General features: G+C 41.7%; 1 protein-coding gene across 6 annotated transcripts in view; it reads left to right on the forward strand.

The window, feature by feature from the left end:
• Positions 1–22,857, forward strand: part of ZNF532 (zinc finger protein 532) — a 41,649-nt gene continuing 18,792 nt past the window's right edge. For 2 of the 6 annotated variants that reach the window (XM_021379944.1, XM_021379949.1), the window contains exons 1-3: positions 419–1,292; positions 12,147–14,506; positions 19,908–20,089. In XM_021379944.1, coding sequence (XP_021235619.1) covers positions 12,167–14,506; positions 19,908–20,089 — 2,522 coding nt within the window. In that variant the 5' untranslated portion in view covers positions 419–1,292; positions 12,147–12,166. The other 4 variants (XM_021379947.1, XM_021379946.1, XM_021379945.1 and 1 more) reach the window with 4 other exon arrangements.

The raw sequence follows: 22,857 nt of genomic DNA on the forward strand, positions 1-22,857 counted from the left end.
CCCATCTCGGCAGCCAGCTCAGAGCTGTTAGGAGGGGGCCAAGGAGCTGCTCTGCAGGCATCTCGCTGCTGCGGAAATGGATTTCTTGAGGGGAGGGAGGTGCGTGCGTGGGTAATCTCTGCAGCTGATGCCGTGCGGAGAAGGGAAAATGCCACCGAGCGGCCCCAGATGTGGGAGCAGAGGGGAGGGCGGGCAGGAGCTGACCCCGCGCGGCCGCCCCACGGCCGTGGGCACGAGGGCAGAGGTGACGCTGCTCCCCGCAGGCCGGGCGGCGGCCCTGGGTGCAGCCGTCTGCGCCTGCTGTGGCCGAGCCTGCCTGGTGCTGCAAGAGAGATCCTGCGAGGATTTTTATTGCGGTCTCTTTGTTAGCTGCAGCCAGGCACGCACACGGCTTTCAGCCAGGTTGTGGGAGGTAAGTGGGGGAGGAGAGGAGGGGAGCGGGGGGCACGGAGCGAGGGGCGGCGGGACGGGGTCGGGGCGCAGTCGGCCCCGCAGAGGCGAGCAGAGCCCCGCGCTTCCCAGGGACGCGTTGGCAGCTCCGCGAGGGTTGCCATAGCTTTTATGTAGGGTGACCAGAACCGGCTGGAACTGGTTTGAGGCAGATCAGCTCCTGAACACAATGCAGTCACTGAGCTGCTACAGTGGGATAGCTTCCTCCCTCCATGGCAGCCAAAAGCAGAGGAGCTTGCAGAAAGATACCATCCCTAAACAGTATGTGAATGCACACTTAGACACACAGCACTGGTATGTGGCTATGTAGTCCTAAAGGGTTCTGTATATAAATGTACATATTTGCAGTAACTGAGATGACTTGGGCTTTTTGTGCCTTTTTATGCTTAAGGAATGGGCAAGAGCTGAGATTTATGACCCTTATTAAAATATTTTTGCTTTGCAAGGGTGGGACACTGGTTGTGCAGTCTATTTTAAAACTAAACTAAATAAAACGGATTGAATGATTTGTAATTGTAGCTGTGCTTGCGACTGAAGAATGCTGCTTTGCATGCTGTGTTATTTACAGGGCACTGTCTTGTGGTTTTCTTCTTTAGGAGATGGTATTGGGGGGGGGGGGTCTGCGCCTTTCTGAAAGGCCAAAAGGAAGCAATGTTGTTGTGGAATTGTGCGTGAAGCATTGCAAAGATGCTGTAAGGCATACTCGTTTTTCCTTTTTTTTTCTCCTTGTAGGCCTATTGATTGTGGCTGCCTTTAACCCTTTCATATTTGCAGAGGTAATCCATCTGTGGCAGTAACTGAGCGTTGGCAAAAAGATCTTTCAGAGGTCAAGGTTCACAAAGGTGAGACGGGTGTGTGAGTGTGGCTGTGACAATAGTGCGTGTGTGTGAAAGGTAAACCCGGTTCCTGATGCCACACTTGGCACGTTAGTGAAAGAGGCAACGGTGCAAGTGTTGGCGCAGAAATACTATTAACCTCCAGCTTTAATAGGATTAAAGCTATTGTTTGTAAAGACGTACTGATACCTGCGCTAAATTCGGCGTTTTCGTTTCAATATCTTACATCCAGATGTACGCTTTTTCACAATCTGGTGATAAAGGATAGGCCTCTGAGTGGCAGTGGTAAATTGCGGACCACATGGCAAGCGAACTGCTCGAGCTGCATTACAGCAGTGCATGTCCAGAATTTGCTGTCTGATTGTGCAAGGATTGCTTGTGTGGCCGTATGTGAGTAGCCCGATGTTCGTTTCTGAATTCAGGTCTTCAGTGTTAAACCCATGCTTAATATATCCTGCCTAGGAAAACATGCAAAGTAAAGATGGTGTTGCTTAGACTGCTGTAACCCAGGGAGAATTGTGCAGCAGCCAAGAGGAGAGATGCGTTTTGGAGGTCTGATGGAGCTCCAGTGGATTATTAGTTGCATGAATTATAATTTTGTGCAGTAATGAAATAAGAATAGGAAACCAGATGAGCAGTGCTTCAGCTCCTGAGCGATGGCCACTTTTAACTCAAAGCAGCGCGTAATGGATAGGATTCTTTTTTTCTCGTCTGAAAAATAAATGTGTTCTTAGATGTGAGCTGGCATTTGCATCTTGTAGAGAAAGCTGGAGGATTCCGAGGGAGAGGGGGAGAGGCAAGAAAGCAGTAATGAATGTGGCAAAGGGAAGAACAAAGGCTGTTAGAGCTTGCACATTGGAACACTGAGCATTTTGCCTTGGGGATTCTTTTGCCAGAACTGTTACTTCCTTTAACAGGAAATCAGAAACTCTAGAATCTTATGCGGTATGATTTAAAAAAAAAAAAACAAAAAAATCTGACCAGCTTTGGTTGCGTTAGCTGGTTTGGTAATCTGCAATCAAGTTAAATATGGAGGCAGAATGGTGAAAACGTTCTGTTCTGGTGTGAAATGAGGGTCCTTCCCTCTGTGCTCAGCAGAATAAAGTAGACAGTCTTGAAAGCCCTGAAAGATTGTGGGATTCGGGTAAGTTTTATGGTGGCTGATGATAGGCAGAGCGCCTGCATCGCATCAGAGTGTGACAAATACAAGGGGACCTTTTTATTTCCGACTGCAGCAGATTACATAAGGTACTTAGATATTAATTGTAGGGAAGTGAAAATAGCATGCCAGTGTTTTGCTTGAAATCGTGTTTCTTTGGGTTTTAATGCAGCTGCAGTGTATTGTTTCTCAGAATCAATAGGGCAGTAGGTAGCTTGTGTGGTGGAGCAAAATGCATAACCTCACTACACTGGTCCGTTTCCATCTTTTCAGTAATTTGGATGCAGAGGTTCTGTATTTGATTAGACATCTGTAGCAAAATTAAGCTTTATGAGTTCTTTTTGCTTGATAGGAATTATATCTATTGCTGCTGTTAATGCATGCTCTCTCTCATCTCTTATGCGTGTAACGTGATAGCACCTCTTGGATTTTTTTTTCTCTCAACCAGAAGAGTAAGGTGCTTTAAAGTTTAAAGTACTAGAACGGCCACAAAAATCAATGCATCTGTTTTATTTGGGTTTTTGAACAAGATCTGTACTATGAGTTTTTATTTTTAGCAAAGGAAGTTTTGAATTTGCAGGGCTTTTTTGTGGGCTGTAAGACAAGAAACCTGAATAGATGCTGGAGTCTGCAGTATTCTTGGTGAGTTGGTATTTTTTGTTGGTTTTTTTTTTAGAATTGGAAGATATGTTAAATACTCTTCACTGCGTACTTTTGCACGTAGGCCAGCTTCCCTGCAGAAAATGCTGCTGAACATGTGGGGGTTGGTCCTCTGTCTCCGCAAGCATGAGGATATCTTCCATTTTGGCTTGCCTTGGGTGTTGGATCCTGAAAACGGGGGCAGTGATTTATCAAGTCCCGAGTCTCTTTTCTATTAATCAACTATTTTTCTTCAAAATAAGAACGTGTGATAAAATACAAGCGCAGATTGCTGGGTTTGTATGTTTAAAATGCATTGCCTTTCACAGGCCTGTCCGTTGCTAGCGTTGCCTCCGCAGGCCCTGCCTGACCTGGAGCTCTCACTGAGGCTGTCTGGAGCAGCATCACGCTGTTATCCAGCAAGAATTGCCACCCACTTAAAAAAATTAAGAGAAATAGGCAGGAAACAAGTGTCATTTAGCATGTGGTTCAGAGTTGGTTTGAATGGCGTGATTTAGCTGCGGGACTCGGTAGGTCAGGTTGATATCTGGGCTTGATGGTCTTGAAGGATTTTCCAGCTTTGATAATTCAGTGGTTCTGAATTGGACATCTTAATGTTCACGTTATTGTTGTACACGCAAATTACTGACGTTGCTGTACTGGCTCAGTACAAAATCAAACCATTTAAAAACAGCGTGCAAAAGAATGGTGTGGGGGCTTAGCTGCTTTTCATGAAATCATCTTCCTTTTAAGAGAAACTCAGGAAGCTACAAGGCCCAAAATTTTGACTTGGTATTTTGAATTAGTGATGGAGAAAGGTTGATGTTCTAAGTTTTTTCCTCCTCAAGACATCCAAGTTTGTTTAAAGCATCTTTATTGTTTTGCTTGCATGAAAAGACATCCAGTCCAATGTGAACTGGTACTGCCGCATTTTCTTTCTACTCTTCAAATTTCAGAATTTCCTTCTCTAAAAAATTGAATGTGAGTTTCTCCTTTGACACAGTTTACGTTTACAGGTTATGCCTGAGGTTTGTGAATTTGAAGCCTGAACTAGCTCTGTTGATGCTAAGCAAGGCTTCTGTAGCAGGCGCTGGGTTCTGCTTGAAACAACGTAGCTGCAGTTGTTCTTGGATTTGGGGACAAAAAGGGAGGGGAATGTGGACATTTTTTACAGCTGTTTTGTTTAGGACCTGACTGCATGAAGCTAGCTTTAGTCATAGAAAACTGAAGAAAACCATTGTATATACCCAGTTGTGCCATCTGCTTTTGTCTGCATGTTTTTGTCATGTATGGTAAAATCTAAATTTGTCTAAGTTGGTAGAAATAACTTCTGCTGAAAACCAGAAAACCTCATTTAGTATTTCTACTGTAGCAAAGTTGTGTCTTTGACCAGTGGACACACTTGCTTGGAGGGTTGTATTTTACAAGAGGAGAGCAGTTTACTCTGAAGTACACAGTGCCAGCCTTCTAAATCACAGTTCCAAAATGTTCTACCCAGTGGTGGTGGGAGCAGGGATTGTGCTCTGGATCCAGAGTTTGTGGGCAATGTCTCAATAAGCTTCCATTTGATGGAGCACTCTGAGCATGCATTTAGATGTTGTTGCAGCTGGGTGTTAAGGCGAGTGAACGTAGGTAGGTCTGAATGCTAGTTACTGGTTTTAAACTTCTTTGTGTTGAGGGTGGTTGGACACTTGAGACTGTTGCCCTGAGAGGCTTTGGAGTCTCAATCTTCAGAGATGCTCGAAACCCAACTGGATGATGTCCCAGGCACCCTGCTGTAGTTGATCTTGCTTTGAGCAGAGAAGTTGCAGTTCAGCCTTAGTTATTTTATGATTCAGTGAAATGGCTGTTGAAAACTTCTAAGCTAGTAAAGGATAGATCTTGAAATTCTTCTGAAACTATTGCTAGTGACATTGCTGCATTGAATGGGAAAAACTTAGAAATTTTAGCGTTTGAAATATTCAGGTAATACTTCCCTTCCTAAGCTTTTCTGAAGAGGAGAGAGGGATAAAATTGGTGGAACATTCTCCAGAAATCCAGAAATACAAATTCAAATTTCTCTTACTTGTTAAAGTTCATATGTGGTGACAAATCTGATTTTTTTTTTTTTTTTGTGAGGGGGCTCCTGGGTATGATGTTGAAATAGCAGAGTGCTTGGTATAAATTCTGACTGTAAAACGTACCAATACTTCAGAAAGATGCTTAGAAGACTAAGGACTGGCAGAACAGCTGCCTGTAAAGAAAATTAATTTCTGGAAGCAAGAATCTGTCTGATTTTTGTGACAGTAACAAGTCGTGGGAACCTCGATAAGCCAGAAGGCCTGTATTGTATGTGAGTATGATCAGCACTGCTGATTGTGGTTAAAGTGGCCTCTTGCATATTCTACTTGCCTGCTGAGTATTTCAAACCACACTGAGTCATGATTTGAGATGTGGTTCTCATTTCCTGACGAAGTTTTGGTGGTTGAGCTAGCATACTGCTTTTGTCTCTCCTTAGGTACTTAGCTTTCTGAGTAAATAATAGAAAATGTTAGTCCATCATCATTGCTCTTATATGTTGTGTAACTAATGAGCTGCTTACAGGCTGTGTGTCAGGCTGACATGTGCCTTGGCTTAGGAGATATTGCTGTAATTCTTATTGATTCACTTAAGTCTTCTCTACATGATGAAATTTCTTGGCATAACAGTAGAGAAATAAAAAATATGTGTTTTCATGCTGGTTCAGCTCATCTGACTGTTTACACCAAAAAGTACCTTTTAATTTCAGCAGCAATTTGTAGGCGGCTTGGCCTTCCTTGTGGAGAATGATGTGCCCCATCTGCAGCTGTCCTAAAGCCCAAGCTACAGGATGCATCATATTTAGAAAGTGAGAACAGATGTTTTCTTCTGTGCGTGTTTTTCCCCCTTGGCAGAGGGGAAAGGTAGGCTGGTTTGCTGTGCCTGACATGGCTGGAATCTGGAACCTGGAATCAGCTCAGATGCAGGGCCTGACAAAAATTCCTTGCAGTAAAGGAAAACTGCCTGCAATCCTTCAGAAGCAGCTGTTTGCTTCTCAGCTCTGATGTTTCTGTGGTTGCTGTTAGTGCCATCACATATTTGAGCCTTCCTCACATCTATGCAGAGCATCACTATACTTCAAAATGGTCTCTTCAATCTGTAGCAGTAGAGTAGAAGCTCCCAGGAGCACTTTCCTTTGCCCATGTTCTCCTATCTTTCTGGAATCTGCCCTTTAAAACCTTCGAGTGCGTCCTTCGGTTTTCCACCTTACCAGCCAGGATATGAAGGCCCAAAAGGCTTACAGGAATGTAACTATTTCTCAACACATTCCTCTCCTGCTTGCTTACTGTCTTGCTGACAGTAGAGAGTTCTCACAGACGGGTTCTTGTTTTGACGTAATTGCCCAAGTGAATGCTTCACAGGAATGTGTTATCAGATGAACTGGAGTGAAAAGGCTAACGGGGAAAAGGCAGAGTGAAGCGGTGCCTTCCTTTGGCTGACACCTGGGCTGTGTTCTTCGTGCTGCTTGTGGAAGTCCTTATTCAGGAGATGCATCTCCAAAGAAAGAAAAATTTATGCCGTCACAACAACATGCTTTGGACGGAGAAAAAAAATCATCCTAGTTTCTCCTCCAGAATTTAATTCAGACCCTGCTTTTCAGTATCATGCTGATGCATGCAAAGGCATGGGCTTTACCCCCAGAGAGATGGATGGAAACCATGAAGAAAGGATACTCTTACCTGTCCCAGGGCCTGTGAGCTTTAGGTCTTTGGACTCACTGGTGTTCTTACCAGAAGTCCAGTCATCCACCATCAGAAAAATAGAACTCAGAAGCACTGTTCCTTGCTGCACTGCACCTCTCTGGTTCTGCAGTTCATGTTGGCCGTTTTCACTTCAGTCACTGAATAATCTGGAAAGTAATGCTTGAATTTTTAAATAGCTTTTTTTAAAAAAATAATAAAGTAATTCTTACCTTCTGACAGAAGTGACAGGCTTTTCCATGACATTCTCCTGGTAAACCTGAACAGTGAAGTGGAGAGGCAGGAAGTAAAAGGAGTGTTACGAAGTGAGACCACCATCGTCCAAATATGAGATGGTACTTTGGGCAGAGCCATCATCTAAGATCTGACTCTTTATATGGACCCCCAAAATTAAGGATGCTTAATTTAAGTTGTAATCTGTCCAGTGTATTTCATAGTATATGCTTCAAGTTGCCAGTCCAGCGTTTTGAAGTGAATTTTGTTCCTCTGTTACTTAGAAATCAAAAATGAAAAAAATGAGTATTTTAGACAGAGATGTTTGAGGAGATGGGGGTCCTGCAGGTTGTTTATTTCAGTATGTTTTGTTGGTCAGGTCTGATGAATGTATCCTTGGTTGTACACATTTTGATCTGTTCCTCTGTTTCATTCTGGAGAGCTGCATTTGCTAAGTGCACTTGAAAGCCATTACCAGTAAAACTGATAATTTTGATGGCGGCCTTCTGATGGGATTTTTAAAAATTTTTTTTTACTGGCTTGTATATCTCTTGGAAACATTGGGTTTCACTCTCAGCACTTCTCAAAGAAAGCACTTCTCAAAGAAACTCCAGTTCCTGGAAAATCACAGTTCCATAGGGAGTCAGGAACTTGCCTTGTGTTCAGTTTGCAGTCCTTGCAGGCTTCGTGTTGGCACCGAGCAGGAACAGGGCAACAGCTTGTGTGGCAGCCAAGGCCCTGGTTGGTTTCAGTTGTGGGTAAAAGGCAGTTCTATCTTTAAGAGAAAGGGTTATGGAAAGGTGTTAGGTGAAAAAAAAAAAGGAAGAATGTGGCTTCAGAATCCTGGCAGTGTGATGGAAACTAGCTTGTACACTTGAGTGTTACATGGATAGTCTAGAATAGCAAGTAAGAGGTAAATAAAATGTGATGGTTACAACTTTGTCTACTCGTTTAGCAAGACTCACCAGGTCTTTCCTCCCTTTGTTTGATTTGGATTGCTCTAGAGGTTTGCAGAATGGGAGAGATTCTCTGTAAGGGCAGCAGTGGTTCAGGTGCCTCGTGTAGCAGAAACCACTCTGTTCTCGTGCTCTGGGAGAGTGCGAGAGTTGGTCTGTGTGCACCTGAGAGATGGCTGCAGCTTCATGCACTGTGCTCTCTGGATACATTTAAGATCTTAGCTTAAAGCTGAAGACCTCTGCATTCTTCTGGGATACTTCTCCGTTTTGGAATTAGCCTTAAGGAAGTTTCTTAGCAAAGAACAAGTGTGTCTCCTCTTTGTCACGTAGTTCTGCTAAAGATCTGTGGATAAGTAAAGTTGCCTTCACTTAATTCACTGCTGTTGCTGAATGTTAGTGACTGCAGCATATGTAATTGGAGGAAGTTTTAGATGAGGGATATTTTATAGTTCTTTTGGAGTGTGTTGAATAACTGCAGACAGCCATCCTTGGTTGAACGCACAGTGAGAGAGCACTGCAGTATGTCGAACCTTGAAAAACCATCAGTTAAGGCTTTGTTTCTGTGGTTTTGGCTTTGGACTCAAGAACCTTTTCCATTTAATTCTTTTAAGAACTTTCTTTGTAATGTTGTTATGTGTCTGTGTGATTCTTGTTGTTTGTAAACAACAAAAAGATGTTAACACCTTGCAACCCAGCAGTCTGCTCAAGAACTTGTAACCAGAGCATTAAAGTTGTGATTCAGTCAGAGTGAACCATTACATGAATACCACTGTCTTTTTTTAATCAGTCTAGGTATCAGCTTTAGCTCAGCATTGTTCCTCTGTGCGTGTTACGTTACCACAGTTCTGATGGCAAATAAAACATATCTGGTGCAGGTAAAAACGCTTTAGACTTCCGTATTTCAGATCATGTTCCTGACGGTGCCTGCAGTATGTTTTCTTAATTTGTGCTTCATTTATGCACAAGTTAGGCATCCACTTGGAAACAAGGGATAAAAGTCAGCCTGGTAGTTCTAGATGGTCTTCCATTCTTGTCTGCTTTGCTGGACTGCGGGCCAACCTTCTGTCTGGCAGTTTTGTCCTTCACAGGTTTCTCCTAATGGGTAATTCAGTTTAACATTGACCTGGAACATACTGCTGTGTTTCCCCAGGGTAGGGCTGGTGGCACAGCGCTGCACAGACACCTGAGCTGTTCTTAAACCAGGTAGTGTTACATCCCAGGAACAAAGCGTTCAGGACTGTACCTTCACACCGACTCATGCTGTGGGAACATCAGTGCAGGGAGGAATTTTTTCTGCTCTCGTACTTTATTAAACAGTGAAGGCATTCTGGAAAGGGTTTCAGTTTCTTTTTTCTTTCTGTTCATACTCTTGCTCACATGAAATAACTGATCGTCTTGGCCAGCTCTGTATTTTGTGAGGTCGTGATTCTTGTTTACAGGAGGTTTATTGTGCTCACGAAGCTCTCATTTCGTATATTCTTCGAAATTCCTGCAGTATTTTGCTTTCCTTGTTAATACAGGTCCAGAAATGAATTAAAAAACCACCCATGTCTACAACACAGCCATACTGACTGTCTCTCATTGCACTGGTGACATGTTATAGTTATCAGGCAGCTGCCTTTCTCGTTGTGGCCCTCTCACAGGAGCTTGAAATCCTCTGGGCAGAGGTTAGGCTGAAATCAGTCTCCAGCACTGTGGATAAATGTGATAATCAAAATCATCTTTGATATAAGAAGGTGGCTGCTGATGCGTTGTGTACTGAATGCTGTGAGTTAGCTTCTGGTGTTGCTGGAAGAGAGCTGAGCTGCAATGACTGCTTTCCTCAGATCTCTGCGTTCATTTTATCCCAGTTACCACTTTTAAATGGATGAGGGCCAGAAACTTGCTTTCAAATAGATGGGCTGTTAAATTTTAAAATTAAATAATAATACCAGGATTGCCAGTGTTATGAAATGATCTTATGTCTGATTAATACAGTTTGTAACCATATGATTTACAAAAGTAGTAAAGTCTTAACACTTAGCATTTACCGTGATGCTCTTCTATGTATTTTCCAGTAAGTAAAGGAATTCTGAGCTAATTAAGGAAGGTGAATTCGTTAATTGCAATAATATAGTCATATTTTCTAAAAATCAAATGAGCTAATCTCTACAGAACTTTCTGTAATTAAAAGGACTTAATAAGTTAGACAAAGCAGCATAACCATTAAACAGACCATGTAAACTATGCTGTATTTATTTAAAGTAGCAAATGAAGTGTCAGCGTGCATTCCAGTATTGTCTTTTCCGTGACAAATTTTCCTTGGTTGCCTTTCTCAGAGTCCGTAATGGCTTCCAGTTGGCCAGTGCTGATGCACAGATAAATCTTACAGATTTTTCTCAAGTGGAGAAATTATGCCTTCCGAATAAACCACATCTGTCTGCAGAACAGCTAGAGCACTGTCCATCTTGATAACGATAGGCATAAAAATATGCACTTAACTATAGCATCTGCCTTTTGACTAGTGGTACTTGGCGTTGTTACAGCTGAATTCAGCAGCCTGCAGGTAGTTTCTCTCTAGAAAATATCTCAAGATAAACCAGGAGGAGGAGGAGATGACCTGCTGAAGTTGTAGGATGCATCTCCATTGGCAAGTGGGTTCCAGCAGACCATTTGCTATGGGGTATGGTGTAGTAGCTTCTCACTTACCTGAGCTAGCTTGAGAAACTCAGAGGCTCTGCTGTGGTTTAATCACACACTGATGGCCTATGCTAATTGATACTGGAGGCAGCATATTGAGCAGTTTTGCAGGAATGTTTTTGTGTCTTTCAGCGCTGATACAAAGGCAGGAGGGCAGGTAGGATGCTCCCTAACTGGGTGCTCTCTAGCAGTTACGCTAGTTCTATTAAATACCTTTTCAAATTGAATGCTGAATTTTGCATGAGAAGCACTGAACAATCAAAGCATATTAAAGACAGTCCTGACATAACAGTACAGATTATACCTGTGCACAGTTACAAAAGAAAATGGGAAATTGTTTGTGCTTTCCGTAACTGATTTCTTAGATCTGTAGAAGTGATTCATTTTGCACACTTTGCATATTCTTGAAGTGAGTGGAAAACGGCAAATACCATAGTGGGATTTATAATCTGAAAGTATGCTCAAAAGTATTATTTTTCCTTTTTACACAGCATTTATAAGGTTTCAGTTTTGAGTTATCTATTGCATTTTGGAATAGGAAGAAAAAAGAAAAACAATATTACAGGCCAGCGGTGAATGGAAAGAATGGGATCTGGAAATTATCTGTGAGGAAAATAAATAAAGATCTGGTGTTGTTCAGCTTAAAGAAAAGACTGAAGGGAGATAATGGTATTAGCATAATGTGCTCTTGTGAAGAGGATAGGTGAATAGAAGAGGATAGGTGAATAGAACTGCATGTGGTTCATTCAGGTTGCATCAAGAGAGCTTCAGGTCATGCAGTAGGAAACAATGGTGAAAATGGTGAATGACTGGAATAAATTGCATGGGAGGGTGTAGAATGCAAGGTCTTTAAAGCAGGTGAGACACCTGTTAGGAGCAGTGTAGGTACAGTAGATACTTTGTTGGAGCTGCTGAAAAACCACATTGTGGACAGTGGGGAACAAATATTCCATATTTCAGATCAAGTGGTAAACAATGCAATACTCCTAAACTGGTAGTGGAAACACATTTGTTTTGCTGTCTTCGAGAAGGCTCATCAGGTTGATAGTGCAAATACCAAGGAAAATCTAGACTTAGGAGGATGTACAAATACCTCGTTATTTTTCTGAAAGCGGTATCTTGCTGTGGTCATGGAATGGGTGGGACAGGGTAGCAGGAAGTGTAGGTGAGTGGTCAGGAATATAGTCACTTGAAGAGAAGGTATGTCCCTAGAATAAAATTACTAGGGTACAGTCTATGAACTTGATGGATTACTGTAGCTCTTGGCATTGTAATTCACCTGTACATTGTACACCTGCACTGGGATACTATTTGTAATACGTAATTTCTGAAAATATGACTTGAGAAGTGAAATAACACCTTTTAGCATGGCATGTGAGAACGTGTCCTTCTTTGTGTAAGAGTATGCTATTAGAGCTTAAAGTACTGAGATGAGGACTTTCTGTTTATTTTACAGATTTGCCTACAATCAAATACATGACCATGGGGGATATGAAGACCCCAGATTTTGACGATCTTCTTGCAGCCTTTGACATACCCGACATGGTTGACCCAAAAGCAGCTATTGAATCTGGACATGATGACCATGAAAGCCAGCTAAAACAAAATGCACACACAGATGAAGATTCTCATACGCCAACATCATCTGATGTTGGTGTGAGTGTCATTGTGAAAAACGTACGTACTATTGATTCTTCTGAAGGAGTAGACAAGGATGGCCACCATTCCACAGGCAATGGCTTGCATAACGGCTTTCTAACATCCTCAGCTCTTGATAGTTACAGTAAAGATGAAGGGAAGTCATTTAAAGATGATGGGTCAGCTTCTGAAACAACACTGAAGGATTCGGCTTTCAGCCAGTTTAGCCCAATTTCAAGTGCTGAAGAATTTGATGATGATGAAAAAATCGAGGTAGATGACCCTCCAGACAAAGAAGAGATGCGTGCAAATTTCAGAGCAAATATCTTGACGGGTTCTGTATCTCAGCAGGAATATGACAAACTGAAGGCACTTGGGGGAGAGAATTTGATTAAGTCTGGTATCTCAGTTTCAAGTAGCATAGATAAAAATAAAGTTACTAAACGAGAGACAGAGACAAACTCTCTGAATTTAAGTGTCTATGAGCCTTTCAAAGCTCGCAAAGTAGAGGACAAATTGCTAAAAGACAGTTCTGAGAAGCTTCTTGAAAACAGAGTACTTGATGGAAAACTGAGTACTGACAAAAGTGAAGCAAGTCTTGCCAGCATTTCGCAGTCCAAAGCAAAGTCGTCAGCAAAGCTTTCTTCGTGCATTGCTGCGATCGCAGCACTGAGCGCTAAAAAGGCAGCTACAGATACCAGTAAGGATTTACAGTCTAATTCAGGAGAGTCCTCTCCTTTACCAAAAGATATGAGTGAAAGTCCCCGGGCTCTTGAAAAATCACCTGAATCTCAGAGTCTTATTGATGGTGCTAAAAAGCCATCTGTTAAACCACCTGATAGTCCCAGAAGTGTATCGAGCGAAAACAGTAGCAAAGGGTCTCCATCTTCTCCTGCAGGGTCCACACCAGCAATTCCTAAAGTTCGCATAAAAACCATCAAGACATCCTCGGGGGAGATCAAGAGAACTGTGACCAGAGTGTTGCCAGAGGTTGATTTGGACTCGAGTAAAAAAACAGAGCAGACTGCTTCTATGGTAACTTCCATGACATCCCTCCTGTCCTCACCAACTTCTGCTGCTGTTCTTTCCTCTCCTCCTAGAGCTCCTCTCCAATCTGCAGTCGTTACCAATGCAGTTGCATCTGCAGAACTCGCACCGAAGCAGGTCACTATCAAACCTGTGGCTACTGCCTTCCTCCCAGTTTCTGCAGTTAAAACAGCAGGTTCACAAGTTATTAATTTGAAGCTTGCTAACAATACTACAGTGAAAGCCACTGTAATATCTGCTGCTTCCGTGCAGAGTGCCAGTAGCGCCATAATAAAAGCTGCCAATGCGATACAGCAGCAGACTGTTGTGGTGCCAGCATCCAGCCTTGCCAGTGCTAAACTTGTGCCAAAGACAGTCCATCTTGCCAACCTTAATCTTCTGCCTCAAGGTGCTCAAACCAGCTCTGAACTCCGACAAGTGCTAACAAAACCCCAGCAACAAATAAAGCAGGCAATAATTTCTGCAGCAGCCTCACAGCCTTCTAAAAAAGTGTCTCGAGTCCAGGTGGTGTCGTCTCTACAGAGTTCTGTAGTGGAAGCGTTCAATAAGGTGCTGAGTAGTGTCAACCCTGTCCCAGTTTACATCCCCAACCTTAGTCCCCCTGCCAATGCTGGAATAACGTTGCCAACACGAGGTTACAAGTGTTTGGAGTGCGGTGACTCCTTTGCTCTTGAGAAGAGCCTGACCCAGCATTATGACAGGAGGAGCGTGCGAATTGAAGTGACTTGCAATCATTGTACAAAGAATTTAGTTTTCTACAACAAATGTAGTCTTCTTTCCCATGCTCGTGGACACAAGGAAAAAGGAGTTGTAATGCAGTGCTCGCACCTGATTTTAAAACCGGTCCCAGCAGATCAGATGATAGCATCTCCTTCAAGCAATACTGCTACACCTGTGCTTCAAAGCCCAGTGGGAGCTGGCACACACACTGTAACTAAGATACAGTCTGGCATAACGGGAACAGTCATATCAGCCCCAGCAAGTTCACCCATCGTTCCAGCCATGCCACTGGACGAAGATCCATCAAAACTCTGTAGGCATGGTCTAAAGTGTTTGGAGTGCAGTGAAGTTTTCCAAGATGAGACATCTCTTGCTACACATTTCCAGCAGGCTGCAGACACAAGTGGACAAGTAGAGTATCATATGTTTAAATTCCAATGTTTCGCCTATAAGCCTAGCAGACTTTGGAAATGTTTTTCTTTCATTCAGGTGTCAATTATCTGAACCTCCATGATTAAAAACGTAAACTAAAACAACGAAAAACTTGCAAGCACTTTTATAGTGAATGTCAACATTTTAAAACAAGAGTTTATCTTAGAGTCTTTTAGGCCCTGAAGTCTAATCCAGTGTATGTTTTCACTGAAATTTAGCATAGGCTCTGTTGCAGCTGCGTATTACAATACTAAAATTCGTAATGGTCTCTTAAGATTTTTTTAATGATTATTGCTGTGCTTTGAAATGAGATTGTCCTGTGGAATCCACTTAATTGGCACCCTCATTAGCAGCACACCTATTTAATCTGAGTAGTGGTTTTTAAGTGATTCATTCTTGATTTGTCTTTGGTTTTTATTATTTTCATATAGCACTAGAAGTGAGTTTGGCATTCCTGTTACCTACAGGGACAAACAACTACTAAATGGCACATTGATTCTGCTGAAAGGATACGTGTACTGTTGTCTTCAGGTCTTTTTTAGCCAGAAAGTGGTATTCACTAGCATGCATTTCTTGCTATGTGACCATTTGTTCATTTCTGTTGGCTTTCATTTCCTCTTACAATTGCTATTGAGTTGAACTTTCATTAGCAAGGAATTTTAAAATGGTTTATCTGTGGCCTGATGTGAAAGAAACACATCATTCAATAAAAGTATTAATCAGTGTGCAGTGTATTTTATAATCCTGTAAGAATTCAGATCATTAATTAAATGATGGTGTGCCAATTAAGTGGGATTCTGGTTTGTTTCAAAGCTTCAGTTAACCTTGATGCAGCAGCTTGTTGCTGCACATCAGCAAGGAGCTGAAAGGCTCTATCCCTGCTCAGACCAATCCAGCCAGGAATGTTCTTGGAATCTCACAGCAGTGTTCAGGATAGGGGTTTAAGTCCTTAAGTTAGGAAGGTAACTCTTCTGCTGGTGCATGTTAATCTTTTTTCCCATAATAGGTCCATTAGTTATCATTTGTTGTGTAATGAGATCCAGTAGACCTTGGGAAACCCCTGTAGTGCTTGGTACTGTGAAAATGAGGAATTAAGAAGGCAGTGCATAAGCATAACAGACCAAATGGATGAGACCAACAAATCCAGTGAAAATAGGTTGGGAGGGTGAGGCAAGAATAAAGTGGAAAAAAGAGCAACAGAGTTTAAACAATAAAAAGTTCTGTACTTGCTTTCTGTGGGGCCCATTTTGGTACAGTCAGGGATACAGTTCTGTAGAAGAAACACCTTTGGCCTTTCTTGCTGCCTCTTCCCAGTGTTTTTTGCCCTGTTGCTGCAGAGGAACAGAGGAAGGCTGGTGGAGGTACAGGAGATAGCATTGCCCACCGGAGTGTTTGTATCTCTTGTTGGAAACTCACTGTCTTATGAGGACTGAGGTATGAACATGGCCTCAATACCTGCTTAGTAGGGTGTGGATTTCCAGATTTCAGAAAAAAAAAAAAAAAAAAAAAAAAGCACTTTTCATGTCATTCCATTTTAAAAGAACACTGTTAATAAACATAGTTTTAAGAGTTTGTTGAACTACCTTCTTAAAAAAAGCGAATTAAATATTTTTCCTAGTCGTTTTGATGCATCGATCAGCAGTTTTCATTACGTTCTTTAAGTTGTGTTTTTACTGCATGCTGTGTGCTGTGGCTGCACGGATACATCGTGGAAGCTGTTCAACTGAAGGGTTGCTTTAGTGACAGCAGTGCCTCCTGCTTTCTTGTCTTTTCATCCCCTCGTCAGCTAGCATACTCAGCTCTGCAAGAGTAGTGTTTGCTGGAGAAAGTCTTTGTATAGGCTTATTATAAAAGCTAGTATGTCTTCGTGACATGTTACCCCTCTAAAAGCTTGAAAAAGAAATGTTCTGATTTCTCTTTTCTTCGTGCTTGGCACTGAGTTTTTGTTGTGAAACAGTGATTATTTTGGGGGAAGAAAACAGGAAAGCTAGATAAAATATTTTCACTTGGAGAGGGAGGAAGATAAAAGTATTTGTATTTCTCAGCTCAAGGATGAGTTCCTAGTGCCCAGCTACTCTTGAAATGGAATGTTTTGTGTGTTACCTGAGTTTAAATAGGAAAGAGCTGTTACTTCTCCTTCAACTCTTCTTGAAAAGGTAGAATGTTTATTTTTGAATAAAGAATAGTAAAACATCCTTAGCAGTTAAAAAATGTTCCCTGTAACGTTGTTACCTTTCTGTAATACCTCACTTCTGTTAGTAATCCTGTTAAAAGGAATGAGACCACTCAGTGATGGGTTTCAAGGCTGAGCAGAGCCCTCACCAGCTTACTGGGGCAACAAAGCAGCAAGCCTGGGCTAATTCATGTTAATGCTCATCTTATGTACAGCTGTGTGTTGTTCTTGTGGATGCTGTATGGCTCATTTGTCTTCATACTCATAGTTCTTGTCTATCTTTATTTTCCACCTGCCCAACTGGTTCCTCTAACTCCTTTTTTTTTCTGAAACTTCAACGTCAAAGGCAGGCAGGTGATGGTTTGCAGAAACTCTTGTTTTATTTTGGTATGGATTGGAATGAGAGAACTGAAATGTAATGCCACCTTAAGCCCAGAATAATATGGTAAGCAAAAGTGAATTTCAGAATTTCACAATAGATTCTTCTACCGTAATCAGTTTCAATTAAAAATTTTACTATACTTTCCAAACTAGCCAACCAGTAGCCTTAACAAATAGCATTACTGGCATTTTGTGTCAGTCTGAATTATTGATACAGCAGATAAATCTTGCAGACTGCTTGTTGCAGAATCAGAATCTGGGGTACCCTCATTTAGGGGTGAAGTGTTGTATGGCCGTGAAATAGCATAGCATCCAGGTTTCTTTTTGTAGTGTTTTGGAGGGACTGTGAAAACCAACTATGTCGGAAGCTTTGCTCTGCAGTTTTCTTACATAATATAACGCCCCAGTTTCTCCAGTATTACATTGCTGCTTATTAGTACATATATGACAAAGAATACATTTTAGGAATAGTACTGAATCTGAGTAAGTGCAGCAAATACACATTAAGCCAAAGTTAGACGGGCTTTGGCCACCTGTGAGCCTGAGCTGAAGACAACGTTGGCATCCCAGAGCAGTTCTGTGCAGTGTCAGAAGGCAGGAGTTGGTGGCTCTGGTTGTGGCTGCTGCTCAGCTGAGCACAAACACTGGTGTTTTAGTGGATATCTACATAATGTTTGAGCATGATTTCAGCCTCCCTGTGTCATAGACGTTCTAATCAGGGTGACGGTGCAGAATGGCTGCAGATCATCCATCTCAGACAAAGCTTTCTGCAAGGGTATCTACTAATTCTTTAGGCTGGTAGCAGTGCTGATGTTCAGCCTGAATTTGGAGAATGGTAGATCTTCTTTGGTTTACTTCCTCTGTTTTAAGGTTTTGCATTTTGCCATCTTTCTCTTGTCAGGACGTTTGAGAACTGTGGTTGGTTGTAGACTGTGTTCAGACACACTGCAGTGATCAGAGAGTAAACATTAAAGCGAGCCATAGGAAAGAGCATGTCGGCTCCAGAGTGTGCAACCTCCAGATATTTCATGTTAATCTTTCTCCCTAAAATTGGTGTTTAAAAAATAATTCACAGCTGTTTGTATGCAGCCTCAAAAAAAAGCATTTAGATGAAAGGAAAAAAGTAGGAGTTTGCAGGTCCCAGTACAAAAATACTCTTGTTCTTAGAATTAATATTGTCAACATACAAGGCAATTAAGAAATTACTTTTGAGCTCAGTATTAAACAGGATTCTGTTGGGAATTAAAAAAAAAACCACTTGTACAGGTGTTGTACTTTAGTCATTGCAGGTAGGATCTGTCTTGTTGATTAAATGAGAGCATGTGAGCTTTTTGTACTGGCAAAGTTGCCAATACTAGTAGGATTAATTTAATCTAATTTAATTCCATGAAAGCTGTTTGTAGCACTGTAGTATTTCTTCTACAAGAGTAGCTTTGATTCTGCTGCTGTATGCTCTGACTCTTACCATTTTTAAAAGAGAATTAAAGGAGAGTGGCCTGAATTGGCAGAAGGCTTGGTGAAGGCCCACTAAGTAACTGTTTTAACATGAGAAGGATTTTCTTAATTATTTGAAGATTTATTTATCCATAGGTTAGCAAGTCATTTTTGTTACAACTCTGGAGGTCTTGTTTTGTCTATAATCTTGCAAAACGTACACATCCAACTGCAAGACTCTTAGGGATAACACTGCTAAAAATACGCAAATCTCATGTTCAAAAGTACCCATGTCATGTAGGAGTCTTAGTTTTGCTTTTAAATCTTCCTAAGTCCCTGGTGAAATTCGGAATTCCCAAGGCATAAGAAATAATAATTTAAAATGCCTTAAAGAGTAAGGACTTAGGAAATGAGTTTAAATTCATTGTTCTGCAAAGCCTCGTGTTGGTATTTCTATTGTAGTCAATGAAGCAGCATCCGTGATAGAAGTTAAGCAGAATCATTGCTCTATACAGACTGTCAGCCACTGCTTGTATATGCAGAGATGTATTGCTGTAAGTGGAACCAGTGGTGTTACAGGCTCTGTTCTTTGTGCCCTCCAGTGATGGAAAGCAACTGTGAGCAGGAGTGAGCCCTGTTGACAGCTCCATTGCATCCTTTGCATTTCATCCCAGGAGTGCCACAAAGTACCCAAAGAATTCCAGTGTTTCTGTTTTGGCACACAGTCAACACCTTGTTGAAGATTTCTGTGTAACAAAATACAAGAGAAGACTTAGAAATGTTGCCCTTCAGAGACCTTGTAAATATGTTAGATGCCTGTAGTTTTTGCTCAGGTGTACATTAGTTTGATATTTTACAGCGCAGATGCTGGAGATAAGCCTGATAAATGCATTTTGAAATTATCTGCAGGCTTTCTGGTTAACAGTACTCTGGTTATTGGTATTGAGGATATCTCCAGTTGAATTCGTAGGGAGCAGGGATCAAAGAAAATGAAGATAATGTACTTGCTGGTTTTCTTCTGCGTGTTGTTTGTTTGTTTTTAATTCCCATGGTCAAAACCATTAGGTTTGTTTCCCAAGCTTCACTTAGGCCTCTTGCACTAGAAAGGTAACCTTGTGAGGCACCCAATTAAATTTAAATAAACTAACGTGTATCTTCTGTGGTCAGTGGTGTCAGAATCTGGCCCAGAATGCCAATGTATCTATTGCCAGTAGGGACCACCTTGGCCCTACAAGGTTAGTCAGTAGTCTGAATTTAGACCTTGCCTACTCCTTTGGGCTCACATCACAGTCGTAACGTTTAACCTTTTATTTATATTACAGTGTTTGACACGAGAAATTCTGTATAGCTGAACCCAACCTTTTGTTTCATCTATTTTGGTTTATCGTTTAGAAGACATGCAATATCTGCCAGATGCTGCTTCCTAACCAGTGCAGTTTTGCATCACACCAGAGAATTCATCAGCATAAATCTCCATACACGTGTCCTGAATGTGGAGCTATCTGCAGATCTGTCCACTTCCAGACTCATGTCACTAAGAACTGCCTGCATTATACTCGAAGAGTTGGTTTTCGGTCAGTATTATGATTACTTTCGTTGTCAATTTATATGTAATTTATGCTTTCAAAAGTAATTTTCCATTTTCATAAGCATTGTTTGTAGAATAGAGCTTCATGGGTTTAAGGTTGTCATGGCAACAATTCTATTAGTACTACAAATTTTTGAGTAAATACTGCATTAGAATTCAGCTTTGTTTTGAGCATCCGCTCTTGTCTGTTATTAAATCAGAATATTAGCTAATCTCATCCAGCCATAAAATGTCAGATTCAGGGCTTCGCAGTGTCTGAGGTCTAGAAAATTCAGATGTATTTTCTTAATTTCAGGTTCATAACGGGCTTCTTGATTGTTTTATCAGAACATTGAATTTTAGACTGTTCTTTCTGGTAGAATAATCATTTTCTTACTTTCTACCAGAATTTATTGTCAGGCTGTGAATGGGCACGCTGCACCTGTCTGGTAGCGTAGCTAGAACAGTTTGTCAAGTCCTTTTTAATCTATTTGCTGTGGGAAGATTCCTCTGCTTTACACCACTTGAGGATTACCTTTCTCACCCCAACAGCCCGCTCTTCTGGTTCCTCATCGTTACTCTTCAGTTTTCCCTCTGTTCTTTTGTTTCCTTGTAACGGCAACTCGCTGAGAAAACAGCGACCAGAGGCGTTTCATGGAAGTGTTGAGTTTCAAAAGGCTCGAGAGCTGTGTTGTTGTGGAAGGTTACCGGCTGGCTGGCAGGCAGCACAGCGAGGGATGGAGCAGCCCACATTCCTCAGGCATCGCCATTCCGTCCTGTCTGACCGCAGAAAGGCCAGCTAGAATCCCAGCAGGCAGGCAGCCTCTGCTCCTCATGGAACCCAGTTCCTTTGCTGGGACGGCTGGGACATCTTCCACTCAGGAAGGAAGCATTTTTCCTGTGCTAGGCCTGCTGCTGCGGCAGTCAGTTCTCAGTCTGAATCCATGGCCTGACACAACTCTCAGCTCCTCGTGTTTCTTCGGATTCTTTTATTCTTGTCTCCCAAGCACAGCAGTCTTTTTTATGACATATTTCTTACATCTTCCTCCTCCACTCTCCTGCTCTTCCCCCTCACCTGTGTCTCTTGGCACCGTCTTGTGGGACTGCTGGCCTGCACCAGCAGCACCAGGAAATCCGTAAGTCCTTCATGGTGAATCATGACAACGTTACTGAACTTCTCAAGATTTACCATTCACATTTCATGTCACACTAAGTCAGAATTGCTTTATTTGAGGACACTAAACCAAAAATGCCCAGGCAAGGAGAAGGAGTATCCAGAAGAGTGTAAGGCCATCTTTGCTGGGCTCCTTTCACTGGGGAAGCACGGCCTGTCCTGCCTTTCCAAAGGACCTGTGAAGCACCTGAACATCTCAGCCTTAAGCTGAATTGCATCCTCGCATGCTGAGAACGAAGGTGACCCAGCACTCCAGGAAAGGAACGTTTGGGCCTTAGGAATTGCTTTACTATGCAACAGCAGATGCTGAGGACCGTTCACAACTTTGCCTCGCTGGAGAATAACAGCCAGACAATGGGGCAGGGAGACATGAGATGGGAGCCAGCTCTGCTGAGGGACAGTGCAGCAGGCCGTGGGGCAGCAGGGACTCGCTGCAAGGACAGGGCCACCAGGGTCGGTTCATCTGCATGAGCAGAGCAGACGGGGAAAGGTGAAGGCTGTTCACTTCAGAAAACACGCAGGGAAGCGGAGCCCAGATAGATGCAAACTGAACTCGTAGTGTTAGGAAGGTGAATCAAGTGCTTAAAAAAGAAAGGGTGATATTTCATAACATTCGAAGGTGGGATGTTTGAAAAGAAAAATGATATAATGTGAGTGCAATTTTTTGCTATTTCCTGCTTTGTTGCTGTCACCAAAACTGTTGGAAAATTATGTGATGTTGACACAAAAATCACACTACCGTGATAGATGCAAAAATTATTATTTTGGCAGTCTTCTAGGTTTAAATTGTAAAACCCTTACTGCAAAGTACCAATCAGTAAGAAATTGGTTGGTCTGAGAGATGACGTTGTCATTGTTTATTGCAGCATGTTCCTGTACTTACTGGGTAGCACTTAGTCCTTGAGGTGCATGAAACTAAAAGGGGCCGTTGTGTCTAGAAATGCTACATGTGCTAACTTTAATCCCATTTTTAATCATTTTATTTTAGAATAGAGGCGGAAAGTTCACAAATTTTCGACATTGCAAAAGTATGTTTTTGAAAAATACTTTCAGAATTCCAATCTGATGCATTGTTGTGATTGCTGAGATTCAGTTTAGTTGTCCTGCATTTAAATTTACTCTTTTTTTTTTTTTTAATCCAAGCATTGATTTAATTACCGGTTCAGAAAATCATTACCGTAATGTCTTCATTAAATCTAAAAAAGGGAAATGATCTAAATGTTTTACTTACTGGTTTTCCATTTTGGTGGTAGCGGTGTACCTTGCGTAATCCACTGCATGTGAAAAGAAATGCATTTTGTAAAAACTTTACAAATTTGCAGAGGTTTTAAGCATTCTTTTTACAATCAAGGGAATATTTCTCTGTTGACCCTTCTGTCTATCCTGTTGTAATCCCATAAAATGTTCTGAATTCATCTCTCTTAGATTTACAAAGTCAAATTTGGGTAGCTTCTTTTTTTTCTCCTTTTTGATATGCAAATCCTCTGCTTATATTGATTCCTACTCTGTCACTTATACTTTTAAATTGACAGAATAATGTAGTTTTATCTGGTTGTGTATATATGCTTACCTCTCCCACTTGCTTGAAAACCAGTGTTGAT

This window comes from Numida meleagris, chromosome Z (assembly GCF_002078875.1).
Source record: "Numida meleagris isolate 19003 breed g44 Domestic line chromosome Z, NumMel1.0, whole genome shotgun sequence".
In the NCBI taxonomy this organism is placed as follows: Eukaryota; Metazoa; Chordata; class Aves; order Galliformes; family Numididae; genus Numida; species Numida meleagris.